This window comes from Nelumbo nucifera, chromosome 2 (assembly GCF_055504915.1).
Source record: "Nelumbo nucifera cultivar China Antique chromosome 2, China Antique-T2T, whole genome shotgun sequence".
NCBI lineage: Eukaryota > Viridiplantae > Streptophyta > Magnoliopsida > Proteales > Nelumbonaceae > Nelumbo > Nelumbo nucifera.
The window spans coordinates 50,385,825-50,410,867 of NC_142650.1; the positions used below are offsets into that span (position 1 = coordinate 50,385,825).

Consider the following 25,043-nt stretch of genomic DNA (forward strand, 5'->3'; position numbering starts at 1 on the left):
TTGCTAAAATATGATACACGCCATGTTCTTGATTCAATTTATAGTGCTGATTTGGACACAGCCCATCTTAATAGACAGGCACATCAGTTGTGAAGAAACAAAAGATACCCATATTTAAAGTAACTAGTATATAGACAGTATTCTGTCCTTCAATTCAAGTAATCTCTAAATATTGATTAGTGGTGTGCCCCCTTTTCAAAAATTCAATGTGCCCAACACAAAACTGTTTGATGAAAATTAAAGCATGTGTCATTATAATAACATTTGAACACCGAAAATGACCTCAGAAAGCAGGATAACAGTTGTTATAAGATGATAAAGTAACTAGTATATAGACAGTATTCTGTCCTTCAATTCAAGTAATCTCTAAATATTGATTAGTGGTGTGCCCCCTTTTCAAAAATTCAATGTGCCCAACACAAAACTGTTTGATGGAAATTAAAACATATGTGTCATTATAATAACATTAGAACATCATAAATGACCTCAGAAAGTAGGATAAAAGTTGTTATAAGATGATAATTTTTAATATAAACTGTATAAGACCCTAGATTGATACAATGCCATTGTTAATAGTCATGACCATTCCTACAAAACGTCTGATGCTGAATGGAGCAGTTTGCATGATGTGAGTGATTGATCTTCTAGAAGTCATCTAAAGAGCCACAATGGACATCCTTCCATTGAACAGACTGCATTGAGTGCAACCATATATGGAATTCCTATATGAATAAGTTCCAAAGTATATCTGGGATTGGTTATTGGAGGCTGACAACAATATAGCAGTATATATGGGGTGGGGCACATAGGTAAGGGATTGAGGAACCATCACTTGATGGGTCCCATTAGCAGTCTGCTGTGATCAATATGAAGAAGATAGGATAAATTTTGACACCATTTAAAGTATTTTTTTTTCTTGACATTTGTTTTTTCTACATGAATTAAAAGAATGAAATATAGTTGTTGTCATTCCCTCCCTTGGGATTGATTTAAAATAATTGGCTTTTTCTTGGTGTCACTTTTACCCCTGGTTCCAACCATATTGATTAACATCACATGTATGATGTATGGCATTTGTAGACTGCCCTTACAGTCAAATTGGAATATCATGGTAAAGTTTAATATCAAATTTCACAATCCTATTATTTTATTAAAATTTACATCAGTGCCCTAAAACCTTATTTGGGTGAGTTAAGATCATTGACTCGAAAATACTTATCAAAAAAAAAAAGATCATTGACTTGAAAATGTGGAGTTATTTATTCTACAGTTCAGCATTCGTAAGTCCTAATTCCCTATAGAAGCCAAATTGAGTTTATTTGTGTTCATCCATTTTTCTCTTCCCTATTAGTTTTATATAAACCTGAATATTGGCAGTTTCCTTGCTGTTCAAGTGGTCTCACTATCCCCAGCAGTGTGGAGCTGTGGGCTCTTAATTCTGCAAACCATAGTGTTATAGCTTTTTTTCATTTTTTTTTTTTTTGCATGGTGTTACAGCTTTGTGACATGAGAAATAAGCTGTTTTGTTGCTGACACCAATTGTTGGACATATATTAAAGGATTTAATATTTCCATATAGTTGGGACAAGGCTTAAATGATGATGATGATGATTAAAGAATTTAATATTTCTAGAATCTGCATCTAATGTCTTAAATCTAGGAGATAGTCATATATAGCCCTCAACACTCTACTCCATCCAGTATTCATATATCATTTGTGACCTCTAACTAAACCTAATGACAGGATCGACAACGGTAGTGTGTGCTAATGCAGTAGAAAGAGAGGAAGAAAATATTTTCTGTCATCCAAATGAACTGATCTTTTTTAACATTCTTTCTTTCCTTTTTTTTTTTTGCTAGGAGATCATTTTTCATTGTTTACCTAGGTTGGTTCTATTATTAATGCTAGCCACTGCTCACTCATGATATGTATGGCCTTCTTTTACTGTTTTCATGTATATTTTCAGAAAAGCATACAAAAGATAACCATGGTAATGCATCTCACAGAAATTATACATCTAAAGAGATTCAATGATATTCATCCAAAAATCATTTTGTCTGCTGATCCATGCATCTTCCTTTATTGATCCTTCAATGCCCATTCAATTCCCTAAGTTGCACAGCATAGTGAAAAGTAAAGCTATGTTTCACTTTTTTTCATAGAAATAATGGAGGCATCCCCTACCTATACAGAAAATATAAAGTATAAAAGCTAGACTCCCTTATATGGTATAACGTAAGCTTCGTTTAGCTGTTATGGCTGTTATGCTGCTCTCTCAACCAAAAAGAAGAAAAGAATGAAATTATTATAAAGCAGAGAAGAATATCAATGCAAATTATCTAACTTAGAATGGTGCCCTTAGTGCCAAACTGCCAATATTACCAATGCAATTTACAATATCTTAATTCAAATGTCTTTGTCTATTTTTATCTATAAATGCTACTGGTTTTAATAGATGTCAGGGAAATTATGCTTGTCATTGAAATAACCCTTCTGCCTATGTTGCTCTTTCTCTGTGCTCCCTACTCTGGCCACTTGATGTCCTCCAAATCTCCAACATAAATAACTAATAATTGAGGAAACTATTTCCCTTCCAATCCAATCAGAAGTCTAAGTAATGTCAGCTCTTCACAGAGGGACTACGTGTTGATGTTTAGACAGTTAGCAATAATGATGGTATTGGTATCAACTGTGGCCTTATCCTGATGATAATGCAGGAATGATCATGCTGGGGTAACTGTCTGAACCAGCCCTAACATGTTCATAACTTAACAGAAAAAACACTAAGTATGTTCAAAACTTACTGGTGCAAAAATTGAGACACTAAGGAATATGTTAGCTTCTTAATTTTGTGGCTCACACATTTTACACAGCATGACTTTTCACTCCCACGTGATCATCCCTAAAAGTTGGGTCCCCCTCAACATGCTCTGTATCAAGTGCATACTTGCAGTTATTTCAGCTTTGGAGTCTTTTATCTTTTTCTTTTCTTTTACTCCTTGGATAAAGGATTGGTGATAGTCGTAAGGCCCCCTTCAGAGCCACAAATAAACTTTATGGCCTTATACAAAGTCATTGCATTATCTTCCTTTGTGTTGTACCCCTTTGATATATATATATATATACATGGCTTAAATTGTCAGCAAATTCTATAAAAAGACTGATTCAGAAATCCGAAGCTTGGGCCACTGGAGATGGAAATACAGAGGGGGTTGGTGGTGCTCAGTTTGTGCTTCTGCAGGGACTGCAACCCGCCTGGTGCAACTTTAAGTTTTGAAGTTGGAAATGAAGTATCAGGCAGGTCAACCCTTTGCCCAGGAAAGAAGGGACTAAAGACAAAAATTAGAAAAAGAAGCCCCTAAAAAATGGAACCCACTGAGTGACCAATCACAGTAATTGTAAAATATTGTCCAAAGCTTTTTCATTCTGGTTGTTATTGAAGCCAGGTTCAAGTCTCCTTTAGATGGCTTAATGAGCAAGGGGAAGAGAAGAATTGTATCCAAACAGGTGAAAGGTCTCTGTTAGTGATGCTGCAGAATCTGTACTATGTCTTAGATGTCTATAGTGACATAACCCAAGATGGGCCAGTTTTATCCAGGTTGACAGAAGTGCCCATCATCTCCAGGCAAGCCCACTCACATCACCAATTTGACATCTGACATGAACAACACAAAAACCAGATCCCTAGTTCGTCCTTATCATGTCTTCATCACACGTGGCTCCAAGTGGCTCTGGGGTTATAGAAGTTGGCTGTCAGATCATCTCTGCCCAATTATTCTCTTCCTGCGACAGAATTCAGCCTTGCCGGACCGTTGCTTTTGATGGGCAATGATTGACTCCATTCGAATGATAAAGATCAAAAGTAATCTGCATAGCTTAAACTGATTTCTTTCGATCAGTTCAATGCTTATTAGCCCTATTTTCTCTCAAAATCTACTCATCCGTTCTTTGTTTGGTTTTGTATGTACTTGGACTAAGACAAGCTTTTTCCCACATATCCATTCACACTGTGTTTAATCGCAACCATAATTTAGCAAACATCATGTTGTTGCCATTAAAGAAGGCAAGGATTTTTTTCATCTGTCCTTTTTTTTTTATTTGTGGTAAGGCAAAGAGACCACAAGTAAGGTGTTAGATTCATGCACAAGCACTAAATGCGTGCAAATGTTAATAACAAATGATATATTGCACATTCTTATTACAGATGAAGAAGGGACCTTTTCCGTTTCGCCTTTTCTCTCTCTTGTTCTGTTTTTTTAGGAATGATGGAGAAGGACATTTTCATCGTTAAACTCGAAAGGTTCCTCCAGTTCAAAAACACTCCATCCACATGCTTTTCAAGTCAATATAAAAGGTTCAAAGTTTTCTGAGATGACAGAAAGAAAGAAATCCAATTAGTGAAATGGCATTTTGTCCCTCTCTTTCACTTCTTTTTATTCTCTCTTTCTCCTTTATTTTGAGATGGGTTTGTGTCCTCCAAAGCATTTAATGAAGTGGATGTGCAATCTTTTGGGTACTCGGAAACTGTTGTTAATGGCCATGGAGAAGTAGATCAGAACCCTCCTCGCCTCGCCTCGCCTCCCCAATGAATTGAATAAACCTCCGGGACCCTTTTTTTTTTATTTCTTCTTTTACTGTGCTGGGAATACAGGAGTGGATCCATCACCATGACCACCAACCCATTAAAAAGTGCCCAACAGCTCCACCTTATTAAATTACAATTTAAAGTGAAGAATTATGAGGAATGAACTTGTTCCTAGACGCAGAGTAGATCATGAGCCATCCCCTCTTCATCCAATCCCTGACTAGGAAAGTTGTATACGACAGTAGAATGTTTTGTTTTTAGTTAGCTAAAGGAGCAGGATTTCTGCCTCCATGCACCTAGGAGAAGCGTAAGACGTGGCATAATCCAATCTATGTCATTTTAGCTTGAATGATTGCACAACAGAATACGAATTTTAAGGAGTTAATAACTTAAGAAACAACTGAAGGTCTGAAGCATGAATTAACCCAATCCCAATGAATGTGAGCTTTCAAAATGTAATTCAGTCTCACTTGAGCTCCTTTTTGAAATCCTTAATTGAATTCCACTCAGAACGAGCGACTCGAGAGATCTCAAGACTGAAAGTGTAGCTAATCATCTTCCATAATTATGCTTTGCTTTGCTGTAGCAACTAGTTAACATTAATTCTAGTCTCCACCAGCTATAGGCCGGTTTCTGTTTTTTTTTTTTCGTTGTTTAGACTTTACAGGCGGAACAGGACATGCTTGTTCATTTCTTAGGCAGCATGAACTCTGTTATGATTACCAAATAAATTAAGGGGAAAAGAAGCCTTGTACTTTGCTAGGGGATGGCAATATATTGTTCATGTAGAGCTTAGATGACTAATTCTGAATAATATATAAATTCTCATATATATTTGAGAGTGCCAATTAAACTCAAACTCATAAAAGAGGATTATTAGGTCGCCTTCCACGGAGTCCTCTTGTTTGTGAGGAATCTCAATGAAGAAGCACTATCAAGACATGAATTAGGAAAGCTTACCCGTTTTGAGAATGACTGTGTAGGCCACCCAGGAGACCCAGGAGAACTTTTAAACTAAAGCAGGAATGCCTTTTGGCAGCAAAAAGGAGCTTTTAACATTTCAAGGCTGGCCCTTTTTTAACTCTTATAAGGAATGGTTATAAATCAAAAATCACAACCTCTCCTTCTCCTAATCAAGTCAGCCTGAGCCTAGCTAATTTGTAAACCAAGCAAAGAGCCAAAGAGGCAAAATTCTCTCGTAGCTAGCTAGGTAAGAAGAATGACAGGAGTTGGATCATCATGTGGAGCATGCAAGTTCTTGAGGAGAAAGTGCAGCAATGGATGTGTGTTTGCTCCTTACTTCTGTTACGAGCAGGGAGCAAATCATTTTGCTGCGATTCACAAGGTGTTTGGAGCCAGCAATGTGTCCAAGCTACTATCTCACCTTCCCGTCCACAACCGAAGTGAAGCAGCCATCACCATCTCCTACGAAGCACTGGCTCGTATGCGAGATCCCATATATGGCTGTGTTGCACATATCCTTGCACTTCAACAGCAGGTTTTTTTATTTTTATCATCATTAATACAAGTGCAGTTTTGCTTCTCTTTCTTTAATTATTAATTTAAACCTTTTACTCGACAAATGAAACATCAATACAAATTGCAGGTGGTAAATCTCCAAGAGGAGATAGAGTTTCTCGAGAATCAAGTAGCAAATCTTGCCAATGATGCTGTTAGTCACCAAAGTTCTCAGCAGGCAACCAGTGAACCCGATTACTGGTTTCAATTTTCTTCGCAACGAGATCCCATGGACGCACAGTATTGTCTTAACCAGCAGCCTCTTCATCATCCATCCAATGCCGCAGTGAACGCCACTAGCACTTTGATGCTTGATAATGATGAAATGAACGCACAGCTTCCTCCTCTGTATATGCTGGATAACCAAAGCTCCTCCTACTGCCACTCTGCAACTTCGCCAGATGCCTTGGAAAGAATTCTCTCAATGGGAATGCAACAAGAGATCCTGCCCACTGACCCATGGTTTGGAAATGCCACTTAAGCAGAATACGATCGACCTTTAAACAAGTAATCTATTCTCAGACCTAAAGTCGGAGATTAATTTAAATGGACCAGCATGGTGCTTTGTTATGTTCCCAGAGAATCAATCGAGAAAGAAATTACTTTTTTTTTTCTAACTCATCCTTTACTTAAGCTCAGAACTCAGTCATCCTTCAATTCAGTCCGAGTATAATTAATGTATATCTCACAATTCTAAATCTGTGCAGTCATATGTATTTAACTCGTTGGGTCAACCCGGAGCTCGTTCAAGTCATCGTGACTGTATTTCAGGTTTATAGGACTTTTCGTTTTGTTGCAACTCACTTCTAACACGGTTGAGTCCGGCCGTTAGGTCGGTCACTCCATGCTCATCTCCAAGTTTAGCTTGCATAGTTGCATGTCGTACGTGGGTTTTTTATTCAAGGCCTTGTTTGTTTGCGGTACAATTTCATTTATACTGATGCAAAAGTTTGGGGGTGCAAATGATTTCATCAGTGCAGATACTGAACCATTTTTGTTTCAGATTTTGTCTTGTTTTGTTTGTTTGCATCGGAGATGAAATAAAATAAAGCCCGAAATTAACTAAAGTAAAATTCAAAATAAAAATGGAGCAGAATTTTCATTTTTCTATTTGCACTTCCATGCATTTATACTAGTGCAAATTAAATTGCATTACAAACAAACAAAGGGTTTCTTAAACTTCCATGCATTTATACAAGGATAATCGTTGTTCCTCAGTTATTATCATGCACAGGGAGGAAAGTCCATGGATCCGAATGTGTACCTCATCCTATAGGTAGGTTCTCCGTCTCTCTCTGGTAAAGAAATCCTCCACCGCTTGCACCTCCAGAAAAGCCAGTGGCTTCCTATACTTGTATGGGATGTCGAAGGAAGAGGAGGTGCCGAATGGTCTCACATGAGCCACCAATGATCAAGTCACTCGAGAGGGCTTTCAGTCCCTACGGCTGGTATTTCAGTTTAGAGGAAGCAGACAGTAGACAGTTACGTTGGTATTTCAGTCTCTGGAGAGGGCTGCTAGTCTTTGCTCAAGGATTCTAGCCGATAGTTGACAGTTGGTATTTCAGTTTGCCTGAAATTACTAGTCTGAGAACAATGCATGATTTCACCTCCTGAGTCCTGACAGTGGACGGTTTTCCCTCTCCCTTTCTATTCCTCGTTCGTTTCACTCTTGTGGGTTCGTTATTGATGATATTAGAATTACTAATGTTTGCAGTGTTTCTCTGGCTTTGCTATGTTCTCTTTGCCATTAAAATTGAGCAATAGTGTGTACGATAAGGTGGGTACATAAACGAAAAGGAAGATCTAAAATCGGAGAGATGGAGAAACAGAAGCTGGGATTTTGGAAGGAAGTGTGTTGGCGAGTAAGTGGCAGCTGGCGGGAAGGAAGGATTATGGGCTTCTCTTGTAGTCTCTTCTCCTTTGTCTTCACTTTGTTCTTCTGCTCTTGCCGAACTGTCAATCCAATTATATTGAAAGTTGAAACCAAAGAAGTGGATTTCAATTTTCACCAACTTTGGCTCCTTCATGCCCCTCCTTAAGCCTTGGTTAAGTGTTCCATCTCTCTCTCTCTCTTCTTCTTCCCCCCATCGATCTCACCTCCCCTGTTTCAGTCTGAGAGCATACCGCCTTTGCTACTGGCGGTGGTCTCTCTCTTCTTTCAGCTCCTATAAAGAAGGGTCATCCCTTTGATTCCTCTCCTATGCCCAACCAAAACTCTCCAGCGCCCATCATCATTTTTTCGACGAAATTCTGGAATCAAAGATCATTAGTGATAGTGAGACCAGCCGAAACATCATTGTCAACCAGGCATAGTCCAAAGGAAGATGGTGGGGACAAAGGATTCCGCAACAGTGGTGGTGGTTATGGCAATGGAGGCGGCTATGGTAGTGTTGTGACAGTGGTGGATATAGCCGTGGTGGTGGTGGCTATGGTCGTGATCGCAGAAGACATGAACCTCACAAACAAAGGGTATTTTTGGAATTTCTGAAAAAAAGTATCAGTCACATGATATTATATGTGACACAATGTGACGGAAAACTAACCCTAGGGGAGGATTTAGTCAGTTGTCAGAAAACTTGAGGGTATCTTAAGACAATATGTAAACAGTAAGGTAGATTTAGTCAATTAGCTAAACCATAAGATAGTTTAAGAAATTTATCCTATTTATTATTAGTTAACGACTTGTGAGTTGACTTGCTAAGTTACCAAACAAACTAATTGCATCTTTACTTTTCTTCAAAAATTCTTTACTCTTTTTAATCAGTTTGGATCAAATAGGCACAATGTTGTAAGTATGTTAAGTGAGCACTTAGAAAATATTTTAACGCCTATTCCTTAAAATACCCCACCCTAAAAACGATTAAAAACCACTTTTGGCGATTGTCAAAATATTTATCAAGTGCTCATTGAACGTGCTTATTATATTGTGCCTACTAGATCCAGTCCCCTTTCAATTAAGTTGTGTGTGCCTTTAAACCAACCATCCAACTAAACTATAAATTAACAACAATGGTTGTAGATTCCCTGCAATCAAAGGATGCCACATGGCAAGTATATGTGCAACATTCTGTGAATGTAGGAAAGCTGTAGCTCTTTCTCCAGCAAAACCATAATATGAATTAATTCAATAAGTGATGAAGGATGATTTGACTCGACCTATGAAACGGCGACACGTGGACGCTAACTCAGCGTAAAAGACATCTCAACATTGTGTTCCGGTACGGCTAAGTGATAGGCTCATAAAGCAGCCCGCTACGCGGTGGCAAGGTAAAGGAGAGGCTCGCTACAACGCGAGCTCCAGGTTCCCCGAGCTACCAATAAGGGAATACTACAATAATATTTCAACTCGCGAGCTAGGGAAACCAGCTCGCTCTAGCACCTGGGCAGAAGACTGCCCCAAAGACCAACCTTGATGAGGATCACCTCGAAGTACCCCAAAGAGCTTGCTGCAAAGTAGCTCGTGCCAAGGATAGCTCGCTACGAGGTAGCTTGCGACTGAGTGATGCGACGCTCTCAGGAAGCTTCCATCTGACAAGACCATACCGAACAGACTGCGCTGCATCTCTCGACTGGCGGCGCAGTCCTTGTTCTTTCGACAGTCTGTGCCCACGTCTCTCGACAGGTGGAGGCGTGCCTGCCCCTTTGGGACGTGTCACTCAACCAAGCGGATAGTACACTGTAACGATCACCTGCGCAGACCTGGCAGGTAACGGCTGCGGCAGGAGCCCAGTGGCGGTTATGCCCGATCTCGCAGGAGCGCTCCTATAAAAGCCCCCAGGGCAGAGGAGAAACTCTCTCTTGAGACCTCCAACCTCTCGAATATAGTGATAAGCGCGACCTCCACTCTTAGCTTTCATTTGCCCTCTTTACTTCCATACACAGTACTAACTTAAGCATCGGAGTATTCCCACCGGGCAAACCCCCGGGAATCCTTCCTTTCGTCTTCTCAGGTGCCGCTCGTTGCCAGCTAGGAGTGCCCGGATCGCGCCACATCATTTGGCGCCGTTTGTGGGAAACACTTCAAAAAGCCTTTCCCTCCAAACTCTATCAGTTTCTTCTTCTTCCTTGAAACAATCCAACGTTCATGGCTTCTTCTAGCAACGTTAGACAAAGCACAGAAATGGATAACTCCAGGGAACAGCCCCAGTCTCCTGCTGTCTGTATCGGACAGTTCACCGTCCCCTTCTCAGCGGACGGAATCCCCAACTTGAGCGTGCCTCTCACAATGGCACCTGTCATCGCCCCACTCCCCGCTACAGTCGGAACGATGTTCATCGAACCCTCGGTCGTGCCCCCAGCGGCCAGCCCGAACCAACTGGAAGATCTGATGCAGTGCATGAAGGCCATGCAGGCCCAAATGCAACAGTTCCAACAACTTCAGCTCTATCAACAACACATGCTGCACCAGGTCTCCCAGTACCAGTATCAGCAGCAGTTCCCCCAGCTGCCCCAACCCCAGCTTCAACAGCCTCAGCTCCAGCCTCAGCACCTGGCCTCGCAGCAAGCCAAATCTCGCCGCCAGAGCAAGCACTCTAGCCGAGGAGAGGCCCCCCAAAATCTCCCGAAAATCCAGGCCTCCCCCCACGGCAGACGGGAGAGACCGGCTACCCCGATCTCGCCACAGGTGGACAGGTCAGGAGGGCCCCAGCCTGGCAGGTCAACGTCGCCTCGATAGTCGAAGTTCGGAACCCCGATCCTTGAAAACCGGTTTGAGATCCTGGCAACAAACTCCAGGCAGGTCCCTTCTGTCCACAGCCATCACCAGCAGACCGGGCTACTCCCGGCCCAAACCATTCTAGATAGCACGGAGGTGAGCAGCACGAACGCCGAGCCCACCGAGAAGCAGAGACACCGCCGCCGAGCTTGCCGATCTGTCACCCGCGGTTTGCCCGAGCCCATGGGCAAAGAAGAGGTAGGCTCGGCCGAAGCTAAGGCTCCTCTCCTCTCAGTTCCGTCCCCCCTGTCTTTCGAACTCTTGGCAGTCCCGATGCCCAAGGATTTCAAGCTTCCCCCTCTTGACAAGTATGACGGGTCGTTTGACCCGAATGATCATGTAGATGCCTTTCAGTCACAAATGCACCTGGCACGAGCCAGTGAGTCATGCATGTGTGTGGCCTTCTCCACTACTTTCAGGGGAGCAGCCCGCACGTGGTACCAGAACCTGGCACCCGGGTCGATAAGAAGTTGGGAGCAGTTCGCACAAGCCTTCACGTCCCACTTTGTCACCAGCAAGCGGTGCCCACGGACTGAAGAAAGCATCTTCAACGTAGCCCAAAGAGAGGGAGAGTCCATCTGAAGTTATATCAAGCAGTTCAACGACGCTTGTATGCAGATACCACGCCTGGACCCCGTCGTACACCTAGCAGCGGCCAAGAAGGGCGTAAAGCACAAAGAGTTCAAGTGGCACATGGTCGTCAACCAACCCGTGACTATAACCGAATTTATAAAGCTCGCGGATAAGTTCATAGCCACTGAAGAGGAGATCAACCAGAAGGGTGAGGGCGCACCCGAAAAAAGAAAGAGAGAAGGGGAACCTTCCAGTCAAGAGGACACCCGAAGAAAAAAGGAGATAGTTCGGGGAGCAAAGCCGGTTCAGTTGTTCCGAGCTCCCGCACCAGACCGAGCTAACTACACCCCACTGAACGCAAAGCGGGCCGAAATCCTGATGGCAATCAAGGACGCCCCGTACGTGAAATGGCCGCCCCGTCTGAGGGGGAATCCCAGTGAAAGAAATAAGAGTCTGTATTGCAGTTTTCATAAAGACCACGGGCACAACACCGAAAGTTGTAAAAACCTCCGCGACGAGATAGAAGAGCTCATCCGTCACGGATATTTGAGAAACTTTGTACAAAATAATAATAACAACAATAATAGTAACAGAACAGGTCGTCAAGGGGAGCACGGTAAAGACGCTCCCGAGTCCAGTAGCAGGCCGGCCGAACAACCACAGAGACAACCTCTAGAGGAGAGGCCAGTTCGCGGAACCATCCACATGATAGTGGGAGGTTCAATCGTTGCAGGGTGCACCTCAGCGGCAGCTCGGACGTCGGTTCGCGAGGTCACCCGGGAGGAGCAGAACCCCCCAATGCGGCCAAGAACGGAAGAGCCAATTTTCTTCACAGAAGACGATGCGTTAGGGGTCCATTACCCCCACGACAACGCGCTCGTAATAAAGCTGAGAATCAACGAATTCGAGGTTAGGCGCATACTCGTCGACTCGGGCAGCTCGGCCGACATACTCTTCAAAGCCACATTTGACCAGCTCCAGTTACAGAAAAGCGACCTGAAGCCCACAGACACTCTTTTGGTAGGCTTCAGCGGAGAGGAAGTCCGGCCCCTTGGGAAAATAACAGTACCTGTAGAGATCGGCACATGGCCTTGTGTAGTCAGATTCAAACACAACTTTCTAGTGGTAGCGACCCCCTCTACTTACAATGCCATAGTAGGTCGGCCGATCACCCATGTCTTATGGGCGGTGGTCTCCACTTACCACTTGGCTATGAAGTTCCCAATAAACCGGTGTGGGAGTGGCGCGGAGCGACCAGCTCGTGTCCCGCAAGTGCTACGTTGCCGCCCTAAAGGGGAAAACCAAGGTGACCGATTACCTTGAACTGGAACGACCCACGGAGCAAGGCAAAGAACGAGCCACGCCCATGGAAGAAACAGTCGTGGTCCCGACCTCAACAATAGATCCAGCTCGGACGCTCCAGATTGGCGCCTCCGTTTAGGAGCCCCTACGATCCGAACTGGTAAGTTTTTTACTTCAAAATTTAGATATTTTTGCATGGTCCGCGGCAGAAATGCCCGGTATAGACCCCGAACTCATAACTCACAAGCTGAACACCGATCCTGTAGTTAGGCCCGTTAGACAGAAGAAACGCAACCTAGCCCCGGAACGGTGGAAAGCGATCGATGAGGAAGTCGAGAAGCTCCTCGCGGCGGACCTCATAAGAGAAGTCCACTACCCAAGCTAGGTAGCCAACCCCATCCTGGTAAAGAAGGCCAATGGCAAGTGGCGCATGTGCGTCGACTACACCGACCTGAACCGGGCTTGCCTAAAAGACTGCTTCCCACTCCCCAAAATCGACCGTTTGGTGGACGCGACCTCAGGGCATGAGTTGCTAAGTTTCTTGGACGCCTACTCAGGCTATAACCAGATCAAGATGGACCCGGCGGACGAAGAAAAGACTGCCTTCATCACTGAATTCGGTCTGTACTGTTACAAGGTTATGCCCTTCGGGTTGAAAAACGCAGGAGCAACCTTTCAAAGGCTTGTAAATAAATTGTTTGCGCCGTTAATCGGTAGAAAAGTAGAATGTTATGTAGATGATATGGTCGTCAAAACCCAATTCTCACATGAATTAATACAAGACTTGCATTCTGTTTTTGGAATTTTGCGTAAGTTCAATATGAAATTGAATCCAAACAAGTGTGTATTCGGTGTAACCTCTGGTACGTTCCTAGGATACATCGTTAACCGGCGAGGCATTAAAGCCAACCCGGATAAGGTTAAGGCCACCTTAGACATGAAACCGTCCCGGAAGCCGAAGGAGGTTCAGAGGTTGAATGGCCGCATAGCCGCCCTAAGTCGTTTCATGTCTAAGTCGGTAGACCGCTATTTGCCATTCTTTAAAGCAATTAAGAGCAAAGGGTTCGAATGGATCCAAGATTGCCAGCTCGCGTTTGACAAGCTCAAGGAATACCTTACTAGCGTGCCGACCCTAACCCAGCCCGATGAGGGCGATGTTTTAGAACTCTACCTCTCGGCAAGCGATGAGGTGGTCAGTTCGGTACTAATAAAGGAAATAGATCGGGTCCAACGACCCATCTATTATGTTAGTAAAGTATTGCAGGGAGCATAAACGAGATACCCAGAGATGGAAAAGCTGGCATACGCATTGATAATTGCAGCTCGAAAGCTCCGCTCGTACTTCCAAGCTCATATTGTTATCGTTCTTACCGACAAACCTCTGAGGCAAGTATTGCTTAAGCCCGAGGTCTCTGGTCGATTGACGAAGTGGGCCATTGAGCTCAGCGAGTACGACCTCCAGTACAAGCCGCAAACTTCCATTAAGGCCCAAGCCTTAGCAGATTTTATAGCCGAATGCACATTCAGCTCCGAAGTTCCCAGACCGGTTGAGCGCGAGGCTCCCACCTCGGGTGAGCCCGAAGCTCCCAGGTCGGTTGAGTCCGAACCCCGTGAAGTAGTAGCCAGTGTGGCACCTCTCCTAGCTTGGCCAGTCGCGAGCTGGAATGAGGAGCCCTGGATGCTTCACGTAGATGGCTCCTCGAACCAACAGGGCAGCGGTGCCGGAATAGTTCTGCACGGCCCGAGCGGCATGAAACTAGAATACGCACTACGCTTTGAGTTCGAGGCGTCTAACAATGAAGTAGAATACGAGGCGTTGATAGCCGGACTAGCCTTAGCCAGAGAAGTAAAAGCCAAGCACATCGTTATCTATAGTGACTCCCAGCTCGTGGTCAACCAGGTCACGGGAAAGTATGAAGCTCGCGAGCCGACCATGGTTGCCTATTTAGCCAAAGCCAGAGAGGCCCTGCTCAACTTCCAGTCACACTTCATCAGACAGATCCCTAGGTTGAAGAACGCCGAGGCCGATGCCTTGTCCAAGTTAGCCAGCACTAGCGACATCACCATGAGAACCGTGTACATAGAGGACCTGTCTCGACCTAGCATTCTCGGGGGGGCAGAGGAGGTCGCTCCCGTCGTTCAAGCAAAGCCGAGTTGGATTGACCCACTCATGAGCTTCTTGTTACACGGGACCCTCCCTGCAGAGCGTAATGCAGCTAGAAGGGTGCAACATCAAACAGCTAAATACGTCATGATAGACGAGTGGCTATACAGGAGATCCTACACACTCCCCTACCTGCGTTGCTTGCGACCTTCCGAAGCCGAACTTGTACTCCGCGACGCCCATGAGGGTCTGTGTGGCGGACACTTGGGGGGCAGGGCCCTTGCCTAGAAAGCGCTTCGACAAGGGTACAATTGGCCAACGATGATGGCAGATGCCATCGAACTCATTAGAAAATGTGATAAATGCCAAAGACATGCCAATGTTCACCACCAACCCGCTGCTGACCTCAAATACCTCCCAGTCCGTAGCCCTTTGCACAGTGGGGCATTGATCTACTCGGACCATTCCCACCAGCAACGGGCGGAAGGAAGTTCTTAGTGGTAGCAATGGACTATTTTACCAAGTGGGTAGAAGTCGAACCCCTCGTAACAATAACAGCCTGAAATGTCCAAAACTTCTTTTGGAAGAACATCGTATGCCACTTCGGATTACCTCGAGTATTGATCTCCAACAACGGCAAACAATTCGAGGACATCAAATTTCAAGACTGGTGCCGAGACATGGGGATCCAACAGAACTTTACTTCAGTCGCGCACCCTCAGGCAAATGGCTAGGCAGAAGTCACGAACAGAGCCATCCTCCGCGGACTAAAGGCATGGCTGGATCGAACTAAAGGATTGTGGGCAGATGAACTACCCAGTGTCCTATGGGCCTACCGGACCACGGAGAAAACCGCCACGGGAGAAACACCCTTCAATCTCACCTACGGCACCGAAGCAGTGATCCCCGCAGAGATCGAAGTACCTACGTTGCACCTAAAAGCATACAGTGATCAAACAAACGAGGATGAGCTACGCACCAACCTTGACCTACTTGACGAAGTAAGGGATCTCGCATACATTAGGACCGCAGCCTACCAACAGAGAGTAGCTCGGTACTACAACGCCAGGGTCAAGAAGCGGAACCTCCGCGTTGGCGACCTGGCCCTTCGTAAAGTTATGGTACCTGAACCCGGCACTGGAAAACTTGGGTCCAATTGGGAAGGCCCTTACCGAGTAAAACGAGTGCTCGGGGAAGGAACATACGAGCTCGAGACCCTCGAAGGGAAACAAGTACCTCGAGCATGGAATATTGTCAATTTGAGGCAATATTATCTGTAAGAAGCGAGTAGGCCATGAGCCGCTCCCTAAGCCTAAGGGCCAAAACACCGAGCTAACAAAGACCTCGGCGTGAAGAAAACTGCCTCAATGGCGAAGGCAAAGTATGAAATATTAAAGGCGTAAGCAGCTCGGGTTCAAACCCTACCAAGCATAGCTCGTCTCGACACGTCGGTCGAACTAAGGGATAACCAACCAATGCTCAGTTCGGACGTATGTAGCAATCACTTCGCGGTATGCCATGGAAGCCCTAAACGTGACAGATAGGGAAAACGCCTACCGAAGAGCCCTACTTTGGGTAGGTAACTTCAAATAACCCAAATGATGAGACCACTTTAGCGAAAACAAAAGGAGTTCATCATACTCAGAAGAAGGAAAAAATTTTCAATGTCAAAAAAAAAACAAAAAACAAAACAACAAAACAACAAACAATTGCAGCAAAAGAAAATAACAAGTGCAGCAACTGAGCTAAGCAGCTTGGGAAATGTTCGATCAGCACAGGGCACAACCGCCCAACCGAAATAACTGGTGAAAGACAGGGTTCACGGCACCCGGAAGCCACAGAAGCCCAAAGAAACGCCACCTCAAGGATCCGCCTCCTCATCCTCCGGAGAGTCAGGCTCCTCTTCGTCCGCTTGGTCTGTTGTCTCAAGGGACAAACCTTTCATGGTAATGCCGTCGAGGTTAAGCCTGGAGAACTTCTTCCGAACCAGCCACCGGCAAAGCTTGAACCCTGAGCGGTACGAACCCGAGCCATACTCCGCCTGGAGGTCATGAAATTCCTGGGAGTCCTTAAAATCCCAGACTACTCTCTCTCGCTCAGGCTCCACCATCTGGTCAAAGATTCGGGTCCGGTTCAGAAGAGTGGACTCCAAGTCCCGCACCTGTTGCCTGAGGAGCTCCCTCTCCCCCGCCATCCTCGACGATTCCTCCCTGTAGCGTGCGCTCTCTTCAGTAAGCCGAGCGATTTGAGCCTCCTGGTCGTGGACAAGCAGCTCCTGAGACTCGCTCCCCTTACGGGTGTGATGGAGCTCGCCCCGGATCCGGTCGAGCTCGACCTGGAGCTTCTGGTTGGCAGCACACTGGTTGAGGGCGTCGACGCGATGGATGCGCGTCTGGAGAGCCATGGCATGGATGGCAGAATTTACCTATCGGCGAAAAAGAAAGATCAGAAGACAGCGGAAAAGGGCAAAACAAGAGAGGAAGAGGGAAAAAGATCACTCACCACCATGAAGTGGGCAGAAGCAAACGCAAAGAGATCCCCGGGCTCCATGTTTCCCCACTGAGCTATCTCGTCATTACTGATCGCCTTCCGACTCCTCCAGCGAGCTACCAGATAATCGTTTACCCATTCCCAGTTTCCCACTGGGAACCGGGGGTAAGGACGGGGCTGAAGGGGGTTAAAGGGGGCCTCCCCCAGCAGAGAGGGCTCGCTTCCCCCAAGGTTGACCCCGCTAGTCCCCTCAGGAGGGGGTATCGGAAACTTAGGCGGAGGAGGGGGCATCGGAACCTCGGGCGGAGGAGAGGGCAGGACCGACTTGGCAGACCCGAACTCAGTGCTTCCCGAAGGAGGGGTCCGGTCGGGGCGCGTCCTCTTCACCTGGCGTCTCTGGCTGCCCGAGAGAAGGCGACGCGAATCGGCACTAGACATGATGGCTGCCAAAAGACCACAAGATATCAGTCCAACAGGAAGCAAAATGCATGTGTACACAAGTCACAAGACACTACGCAACCTAAAAGGCCAACCTACCCGGGCTCAAGCCTGCCTGCATGAGCTTCTCCTCGGCCAAGTAGTCCGAGCAAAGGAAGCCTACCGACACCCAGGACAACATCGTTTTCCGAGTCTCAGGGTCCAGCTCGGCCCCGGGGTCCTGGATGGCGCCCCTCCAAGCGGTGGGAAAGGGCCACCCCTCAGGGTTACGAACCACAAAGTAGTCTCACTTCCAGGCGGGGATCCTATTCGGCAGCTCGTACAAGAGCTTGTAGCCGCGACGGGGAGAGAGGTAGTAAAAGCGCCTCTCCGGAGGAACCCCAGGAGCAACATTCTTTATACAAAGGATAGAGGTGAAAATGTCAAGGTCTAGAGGGAGGCAGTACTCGTGACATAACGATATAGTCCCAACCATGTTTCGAACAGCGTTCGGGTGAAGTTGGTCTATAGTAACGTTGAAGTGGTTCAGCACCTCCACTATCAAGGGGTGCAGAGGAAGACGCAGGCCAGCCTCGAGCTGTTCCTGAAAGATCACTATGTCATTGGGACCATGCTCCCAAGGGAAGTTGCCAGTAGGGAGGTTGTAAACCAGATCCCCAGGAAGGCGAAAGTAGCGGATCAGAGACCTGAGCCTGTCCGCTGTCATCAAGGAAGGGCCAAAGGTATCAGGATCCCTCACCCTAGAAGTGGACGCCATGTCGCCAGAGGCCTCCCGAGCTTCCGGGATATGCTCCCAGGCTCCCCCCGAGCTCGAGGGAGCATCATCATCATCTTGACCATCGCCCCTGTGGTAGGTATGGCGTGGGTACCCAGACATGGCTGACGGCGATCGGGACTCACCAGAGTAGACGGAACGGGGCAGACTAAGAAACTCGAGTAGACCAGGCGAAGTACGCAACCTCAGAATCCAAAGGAAGATGGCGTGGACGGAGGTAGGGCTGAGGGGGGCTCCCCATTTATAGCCCTTGCCCTCTTAAACCGACGGCCTGGACCGAAACAGATCCAATGGCCCGCGGGCGCCCTGACCGCACACCTTCTGAAAACCGAAGGCGATTGGCGGCACATCTTCCACGATTAAGGTAGTCGAAGCCGCACGACATTCGGAATTAAAGGCCACCTCAGCACGTTTTCAAAATCCGAGAAGTCGGAAGAAGTCAGAAGATCTCTTGATTCCCGCCAATGCATTTATTACGGTCAATCAAGTTTGAATTTCGGTCAAATCAGTCCATTGCGCTTCATAAACTCCTCACACTAAGGCGGCACTCTTAGCCCGAGGAGTGAGAGGCAATTGATGAAGGATGATTTGACCTGACCTATGAAATGACGACACGTGGACGCTGACTCAGCGTAAGCGACAGCTCAACATTGTGTTCCGGTACGGCTAAGTGATAGGCTCATAAAGCAGTTCGCTACGCGGTGGCAAAGTAAAGGAAAGGCTCGCTACAACGCGAGCTCCAGGTTCCCCGAGCTACCAATAAGGGAATACTCCAAGAATATTTCAGCTCGCGAGCTAGGGAAACCAGCTCGCTCTAGCACCTAGGTAGAAGACTGCCCCAAAGACCAACCTTGATGAGGGTCACCTCAAAGTACCCCAAAGAGCTTGCTGCAAAGTAGCTCGCACCAAGGATAGCTCGCTACGAGGTAGCTTGCGACTGAGTGATGCGACGCTCTCAGGAAGCTTCCATTTGACAAGACCGTACCAAACAGACTACGCTGCGTCTCTCGACTGGCGGCGCAGTCCTTGTTCTTTCGACAGTCTGTGCCCACGTCTCTCGACAGATGGAGGCATGCCTGCCCCTTTGGGACGTGTCACTCAACCAAGCGGATAGTACACTGTAACGATCACCTGCGCAGACCTGGCAGGTAACGGCTACGGTAGGAGCCCAGTGGCGGTTATGCCTGATCTCACAAGAGCACTCCTATAAAAGCCCCCAGGGCAGAGGAGAAACTCTCTCTTAAGACCTCCAACCTCTCAAACATAGTGATAAGCGCGACCTCCACTCTTAGCTTTCATTTGCCCTCTTTACTTCCATACACAGTACTAACTTAAGCATCGGAGTATTCCCACTGGGCAAACCCTCGGGAATCCTTCCTTTCGTCTTCTCAGGTGCCGCTCGTTGCCAGCAAGGAGCCTGTCAGCCGCCAGCTAGGAGTGCCCGGATCGCGCCACATCAATAAGTATTTAGTGGAGAGACACGTACTAAATGCAATGAATGTGCATGTACATTATATGTGTTTGGTTCCTTATGTGTTTATTGGAGGGGCGTTTATTAGGTAAACGTTTATCTAATAAACACTCACTTTAAATGTTTTTCCTTTGTTTGGTTGGGCCTATTTTGGATGTTTCAAGAAACACCCCTTCACAACTCAGCAGAATAAAACATTTTTCATATTTGCTGTTTGGTGGCGCGTTTCAAGAAATAGCCATATCGGTGTTTCAGTGTGACACTTTCACTTTGATGTATAGGAGTCATTTGTCAATCCAATGGTCCAAATTACATGTGCCTGTATTTAATGACCGATTTTCAGATCCAACAGTGGATCTATGATGCAAACCACATCTAATGGTCGAAATATGTGGTATAGGTCTTCAAAGTGTGAAATCAATATTTATTTATGCATATTATATGCAAATTATCAATTTTTTTCTCCTAATCTCATTGTATTCCTTGTTTGATATTTTCTTCTATTCTTGGATTCCAGAAAAAATATTTGGTTGGTAAAATATTAGTTTGATCAAAAAATTATTATATAAAAAAACATTTATTTGCACCTTGAAAATAAACTTTGAAAGTGGGTTTTTTACTTAAACTTTGAATAAGACCGATAAAAATCAGAACTTTTTACTAAAGCAACCTAACTCCACCATGACCTCATCCAAGACAATAAAGAGGGCAAGTTATTTTACGCACCCCTCATTGTTGGACATTTAAACTTCATTGGGTTAGTTGGATCTAATGTATTAAAAATGTTTCTAACACATTGAATGTGAATCAACCCGGGTTGGTTTACCCAAGGATAAACTAGACCCGACCCAAAAGAAAAAAAAAAAAACTCAGGTTTTAGGTTGGTTCACTCTATTAATCTTAGGCTCAGTTTGAAAAGAATATAAATGTAAATATATACAAAATGATACAAAATACAAGGTTTTGCACTCTACATATTTACATTTGTATTTGTATTCCTTCCAACTAAATATTACACTTATTGCATCTAAGATCTTGCATGCATGCTTTTCTTTGCTCACGGTAAGACCATTTAAAGTCTAAATAAAAATAGTAGACTGGAAGAGAAAAGCCTTTTAATTTTTAATTAAGAAAGCATACAAACGGCAAACTGGTTCAGATCTAAGATTGAAGTAGAGAACAACCCAGTAAATCAAAAACGTTTAGATTGGGTATCCCCCATTCACAATAAATTAAAAAAGTCTAGAGGAGGGGAACGGTGGACATACCATTCAAATGGGCAAAAGAAACAGCATTGATTTGCAAGGGATTAACGGCATATGAAGCACTATGCCGACGAGAGCTGCAAAGGAGAAAATGTTACGATTCGTCAAGAAAAAAACACCTTGTCGGCATCAAGGCGAGGGATTAACAGGGTGTCGACGGCAAACTTACCGGCGTCCACTAGTCAGTGTCAATGCATGAAAAGAAAAGCTCCCTGCAAGGCCAATCGTCTGTGGTGTTAACTTACCTCAGTTCGATACCCTAATTCATGGTTAGGGTTTCAAAATGTTTTTTTTTTCTTGTGGAATGGTAGATCCACTATGCACCGGATCAGAAACTATCTGTGCCACATCGGATTACACATCAGTGTTACATCATACTTGCATTTTGTGAAATGACTAGCCATTGGGGGTAGCGAGAATTTGATACTTCCCCCAATGGCTCCTTTTACGAAAACCAATGAAAAACGTTTATCAACATTTTCTCAATAAACGCTCGCACGGAACAATAATTTTAAACCCAAGAAACGTTTATTAACCCAAATGCTGATATGGCACTGAGGTGGCAACGTTTTTTCAATAAATGTAAATGGAACCAAACACACTGTTCTTCCAAGCACTAGCAAAATGTTTGGATGCAAAGTGAAATGAAAATTATTCCAGTTGTGGTTTTCCATTATATTCGACAGATCTGCAATGGAGTCGAGCCTTTCATTTGCAAATACAAGATATAGAAACAAGTTAACTTAGGTTGTGTTTGGCTCTGAGAAATTTATTGATGAAATTGGGAAATTTGTTCTTATTCTCCACAACTTTCCTAATTTCAACAATTTTCTCAAAAACCAAATGCTACAAGGGGTTATAAATTTCATGTGCTTTCTTACTTAACAATAATTACAAAATTTTGGACACAAATCCATTAGAATATAAGGCCACATTTGTTATGAACTAAGCAGGGCAAAAAAGTACTTCCAGTAATTTTAAGGAACATAGAGCTGAAATATTTTATCCCGAGATTATTGTCCCTTAAATCTTAGATTCCCTTTTGCTTTCAATGCAAAATTGCAAGCCCAAATTGGGTGCAAACTTTGCATCTAGTTCAGGTTGAGGCAATTAATTGTAGTTTCATTTTTTTGGTAGGCAAATGGTTTATAAAACAGCCAACCGTGAATGGCTCTCCCCCCAACCCTTGACAACTCAATCACAGATCTTTGTTATATCCAGTAAGCTAACAAGCAATTTTTCATAGCTAGGGATGGCAATTTTCACCACCTTGAAAGGGTGTTTTTTTTTTTTTTTGAAATCAAATTTTGGGGTGGGAAAGGTTTTGGGATTTTACAAACAATACAGGTATAGGTAGGGTATAGTGTTTAGGTTAAACCCAACCCTCCCAATTGATAGTTTATGTATTTCATACATGTTCCAATCAAATAATTGGTGATGTGGCACGATCCGGGCACTCCTACCTAGCTGCTGACTGGCTCCTTGTTGGCAACGAGCGGCACTTGAGAAGATGAAAGGAAGGATTCTCGGGGATTTGCCGGTGGGAATACTCCGTTGCTTAAGTTAGTACTGTGTATGGGAAGTAAAGAGAGAAACGAAGGCTAAGAGTGGAGGACGCGCTTTATCACTATACTCGAGAGATTAGAGGTCTCAAGAAAAAGTTTCTCCTCTGCCCTGAGGGATTTTATAGGAGCGCTCTTGCGAGATCGGGCATAACCGCCGCTGGGTCCTTGCCACAGCCGTTACCTGCCAGGGCTGCGCAGGTGGCCGTTGGGACGTACTCCTTACTCGGGTGAGTGACACGTCCTCAAAGTGACAGGCACGCCTCCGCCTACTGAGAGACGTGGGCACAGACTGTCGAAAGAACAGGGACTGCGCCGTTAGTTAGGGACGTGGCCCAGTCTGACTGGTACGGCTTGTTAAATAGAAGCTTCTTGAGGAATGCTCGTGCGGCCCATTCGCGAGCTACTTTGCAACGAACTTCGAATACTTCAAAAGTACCCCTAGTAGAATTGGTCCTCAGGATGACTTGTCTTGTTCGGGAGCTCGGGCGAGCTGGTTTTCTTAGCTCGCAAGTTAAAGTTTGCCTCGGAATATCCCTTTAGAGGTAGCTCGGGGAACCCGGAGCTCGCGTTGTGGCGAGCCCCTCCTTTAGCCCACTACCATGTAGCGAGTTGCTTTATGGGCCCATTACTTAATTGTACTGGACCACAATGCTAAGCTGTCGCTTACGCTGAGTCAGCATCCACGTGTCGCCATTTCATAGGTCGGGTCAAATCGTCCTTCATCAATTGGCATTTTTCATTTTTAATGTTTGTTCATGATTTTGCTTGTTTAATGCTTATATACAAAAGCAAATAATAAAAAATGATGTGTAGGCTTTAGACCTAACTTACTAATCCGAACTACCCACCCTCAAATGTGGAGAGGATAGGCTTGGTGAGGGTTTTGCATTTTTATATATGGAAAGGGTTTGGATTCTGAAAAACTAATCTACTGCAAATTTTGGGGATGATATAGATTGGGAGGTTTGGGGAAATGGGGGCAGTGTAAAATTTGTCTCTTCGAACCTGACCCATTTCCGTCCCTATTCATAGCAAGGATTTACACCCCTATCTAAGGTAAATTTTGTGCTTTTAGCCTTATTTGTGCTTAATGGTGGTGTAAATGCAATATATATATATATATAAATCAATTCATGAAAAAGGAAATAAAACAAACAAGAGGAAAGAAAGAACTCATGATTTCACTCTAGGAGTTGAGATTTTCTCTTCTTGCCACCACCTCTTTCTTGAAGCTTTCTTCCTTTGTTGATCTCCTTCTTGAAGTTTTCTTGATGATCTTCTTTATTCTTTAGAGGGAACTTCAGTAATTGATTGATTGAGTCCTTCTTGCCAGGGGCTGGTACGCCCAACCCTTGATATAGTTTAGGGGAGGGGCTGTTACAACTACTTGGAGTTATCCCTAGAATGGATAATCTAGGTTAGTTCTAAATTGATCATATTCTATCTTATCTTATCTCTTATGTAATGACCTCAATCTTCTAGAATTACATTTAGAGTTCAAATCTAAAAGGACTCTGGATTCTTGAATTCAAGTGGGCTGTTTTAATAAGTTGAGCTGCTATAAGGCTTTTCTGCGAATTGGGCTTCAGTTGTGAGATAGGCTTTACTATGGATCCGCTTTGACTTTGGACCCGATTTTGACTTCGGTGCAAGCCGAATTTGTCAAAACCCAAAACATGAAAGTTGTAGATCTCGCTCTTATCTTTGCAGTGCATCTTGAATCAGCCTAATGGGAGCTCGGATATGAGAGTTAGGCCCAAATCACTAAACGGTGCCGAAACTGTGAAAAACCATCCGATTAGCCTTGTTTTCCTTCTTGCTACTTTTTCCTTGCCCCGAATCAAAATACTAGAGTAATGAGTCCAATTAAATGTAAATTAAGTGTAGAAAGATTGAATATTCATAGATAAGAATATGATAATTTTTATTCGCATCACTGTGTGAGGTGATCTTGGTGGATTTAGAAATGAAAAGGGAAAAATGAAAAAAAAATAGAAGATGGGGGACGAAAGATTACCAACAGCGTTGTTGAGATGTGAATGCAACTATGTGAGGCAACTGACAACTAGTGATGGTGAAGATTGAACCGAAGGACAAGTCCCAACTGATGATCGGTCACCAGCAATGGCGGCATGAAACAACACAATGGCGTGCAGTGGCTAGGGTTCTTCAATTCTTCTCACTTCTCATGCTTAGAAGTTAGAACAGAGGAATGCTGGAAGAGAAATAGAGAATGGGTCTT

The 25,043-nt window shown here is 44.7% G+C and overlaps 1 protein-coding gene and 1 long non-coding RNA gene across 2 annotated transcripts; one reads left to right on the forward strand and one right to left on the reverse strand.

Moving 5' to 3' along the window:
* The first annotated feature begins 226 nt into the window (after positions 1–226).
* Positions 227–6,802, forward strand: LOC104601099 (LOB domain-containing protein 33-like). The gene is made up of 2 exons (XM_010264290.3): positions 227–6,084; positions 6,193–6,802. Exons 1-2 carry the CDS (start codon positions 5,806–5,808, stop codon positions 6,583–6,585), a joined length of 672 nt encoding a protein of 223 aa, XP_010262592.1. The 5' UTR covers positions 227–5,805; the 3' UTR covers positions 6,586–6,802.
* Positions 6,420–21,716, reverse strand: LOC104601098 (uncharacterized). The gene is made up of 3 exons (XR_735821.3): positions 21,406–21,716; positions 21,240–21,313; positions 6,420–6,556 (listed from the first exon to the last, which is right to left on the reverse strand). It is a non-coding gene; the product is annotated as an uncharacterized LOC104601098 (long non-coding RNA).
* Between the last annotated feature and the right edge of the window lie 3,327 nt (positions 21,717–25,043).

What these genes read in the sequence shown, in the direction of transcription:
- LOC104601099 (XM_010264290.3), top strand. Translation starts at nt 5,806, where the DNA reads ATGACAGGAGTTGGATCATCATGTGGAGCATGCAAGTTCTTGAGGAGA. An exon ending in TCCTTGCACTTCAACAGCAG is followed by an intron (nt 6,085 to 6,192) that starts GTTTTTTTATTT and finishes TACAAATTGCAG; the next exon opens with GTGGTAAATCTCCAAGAGGA.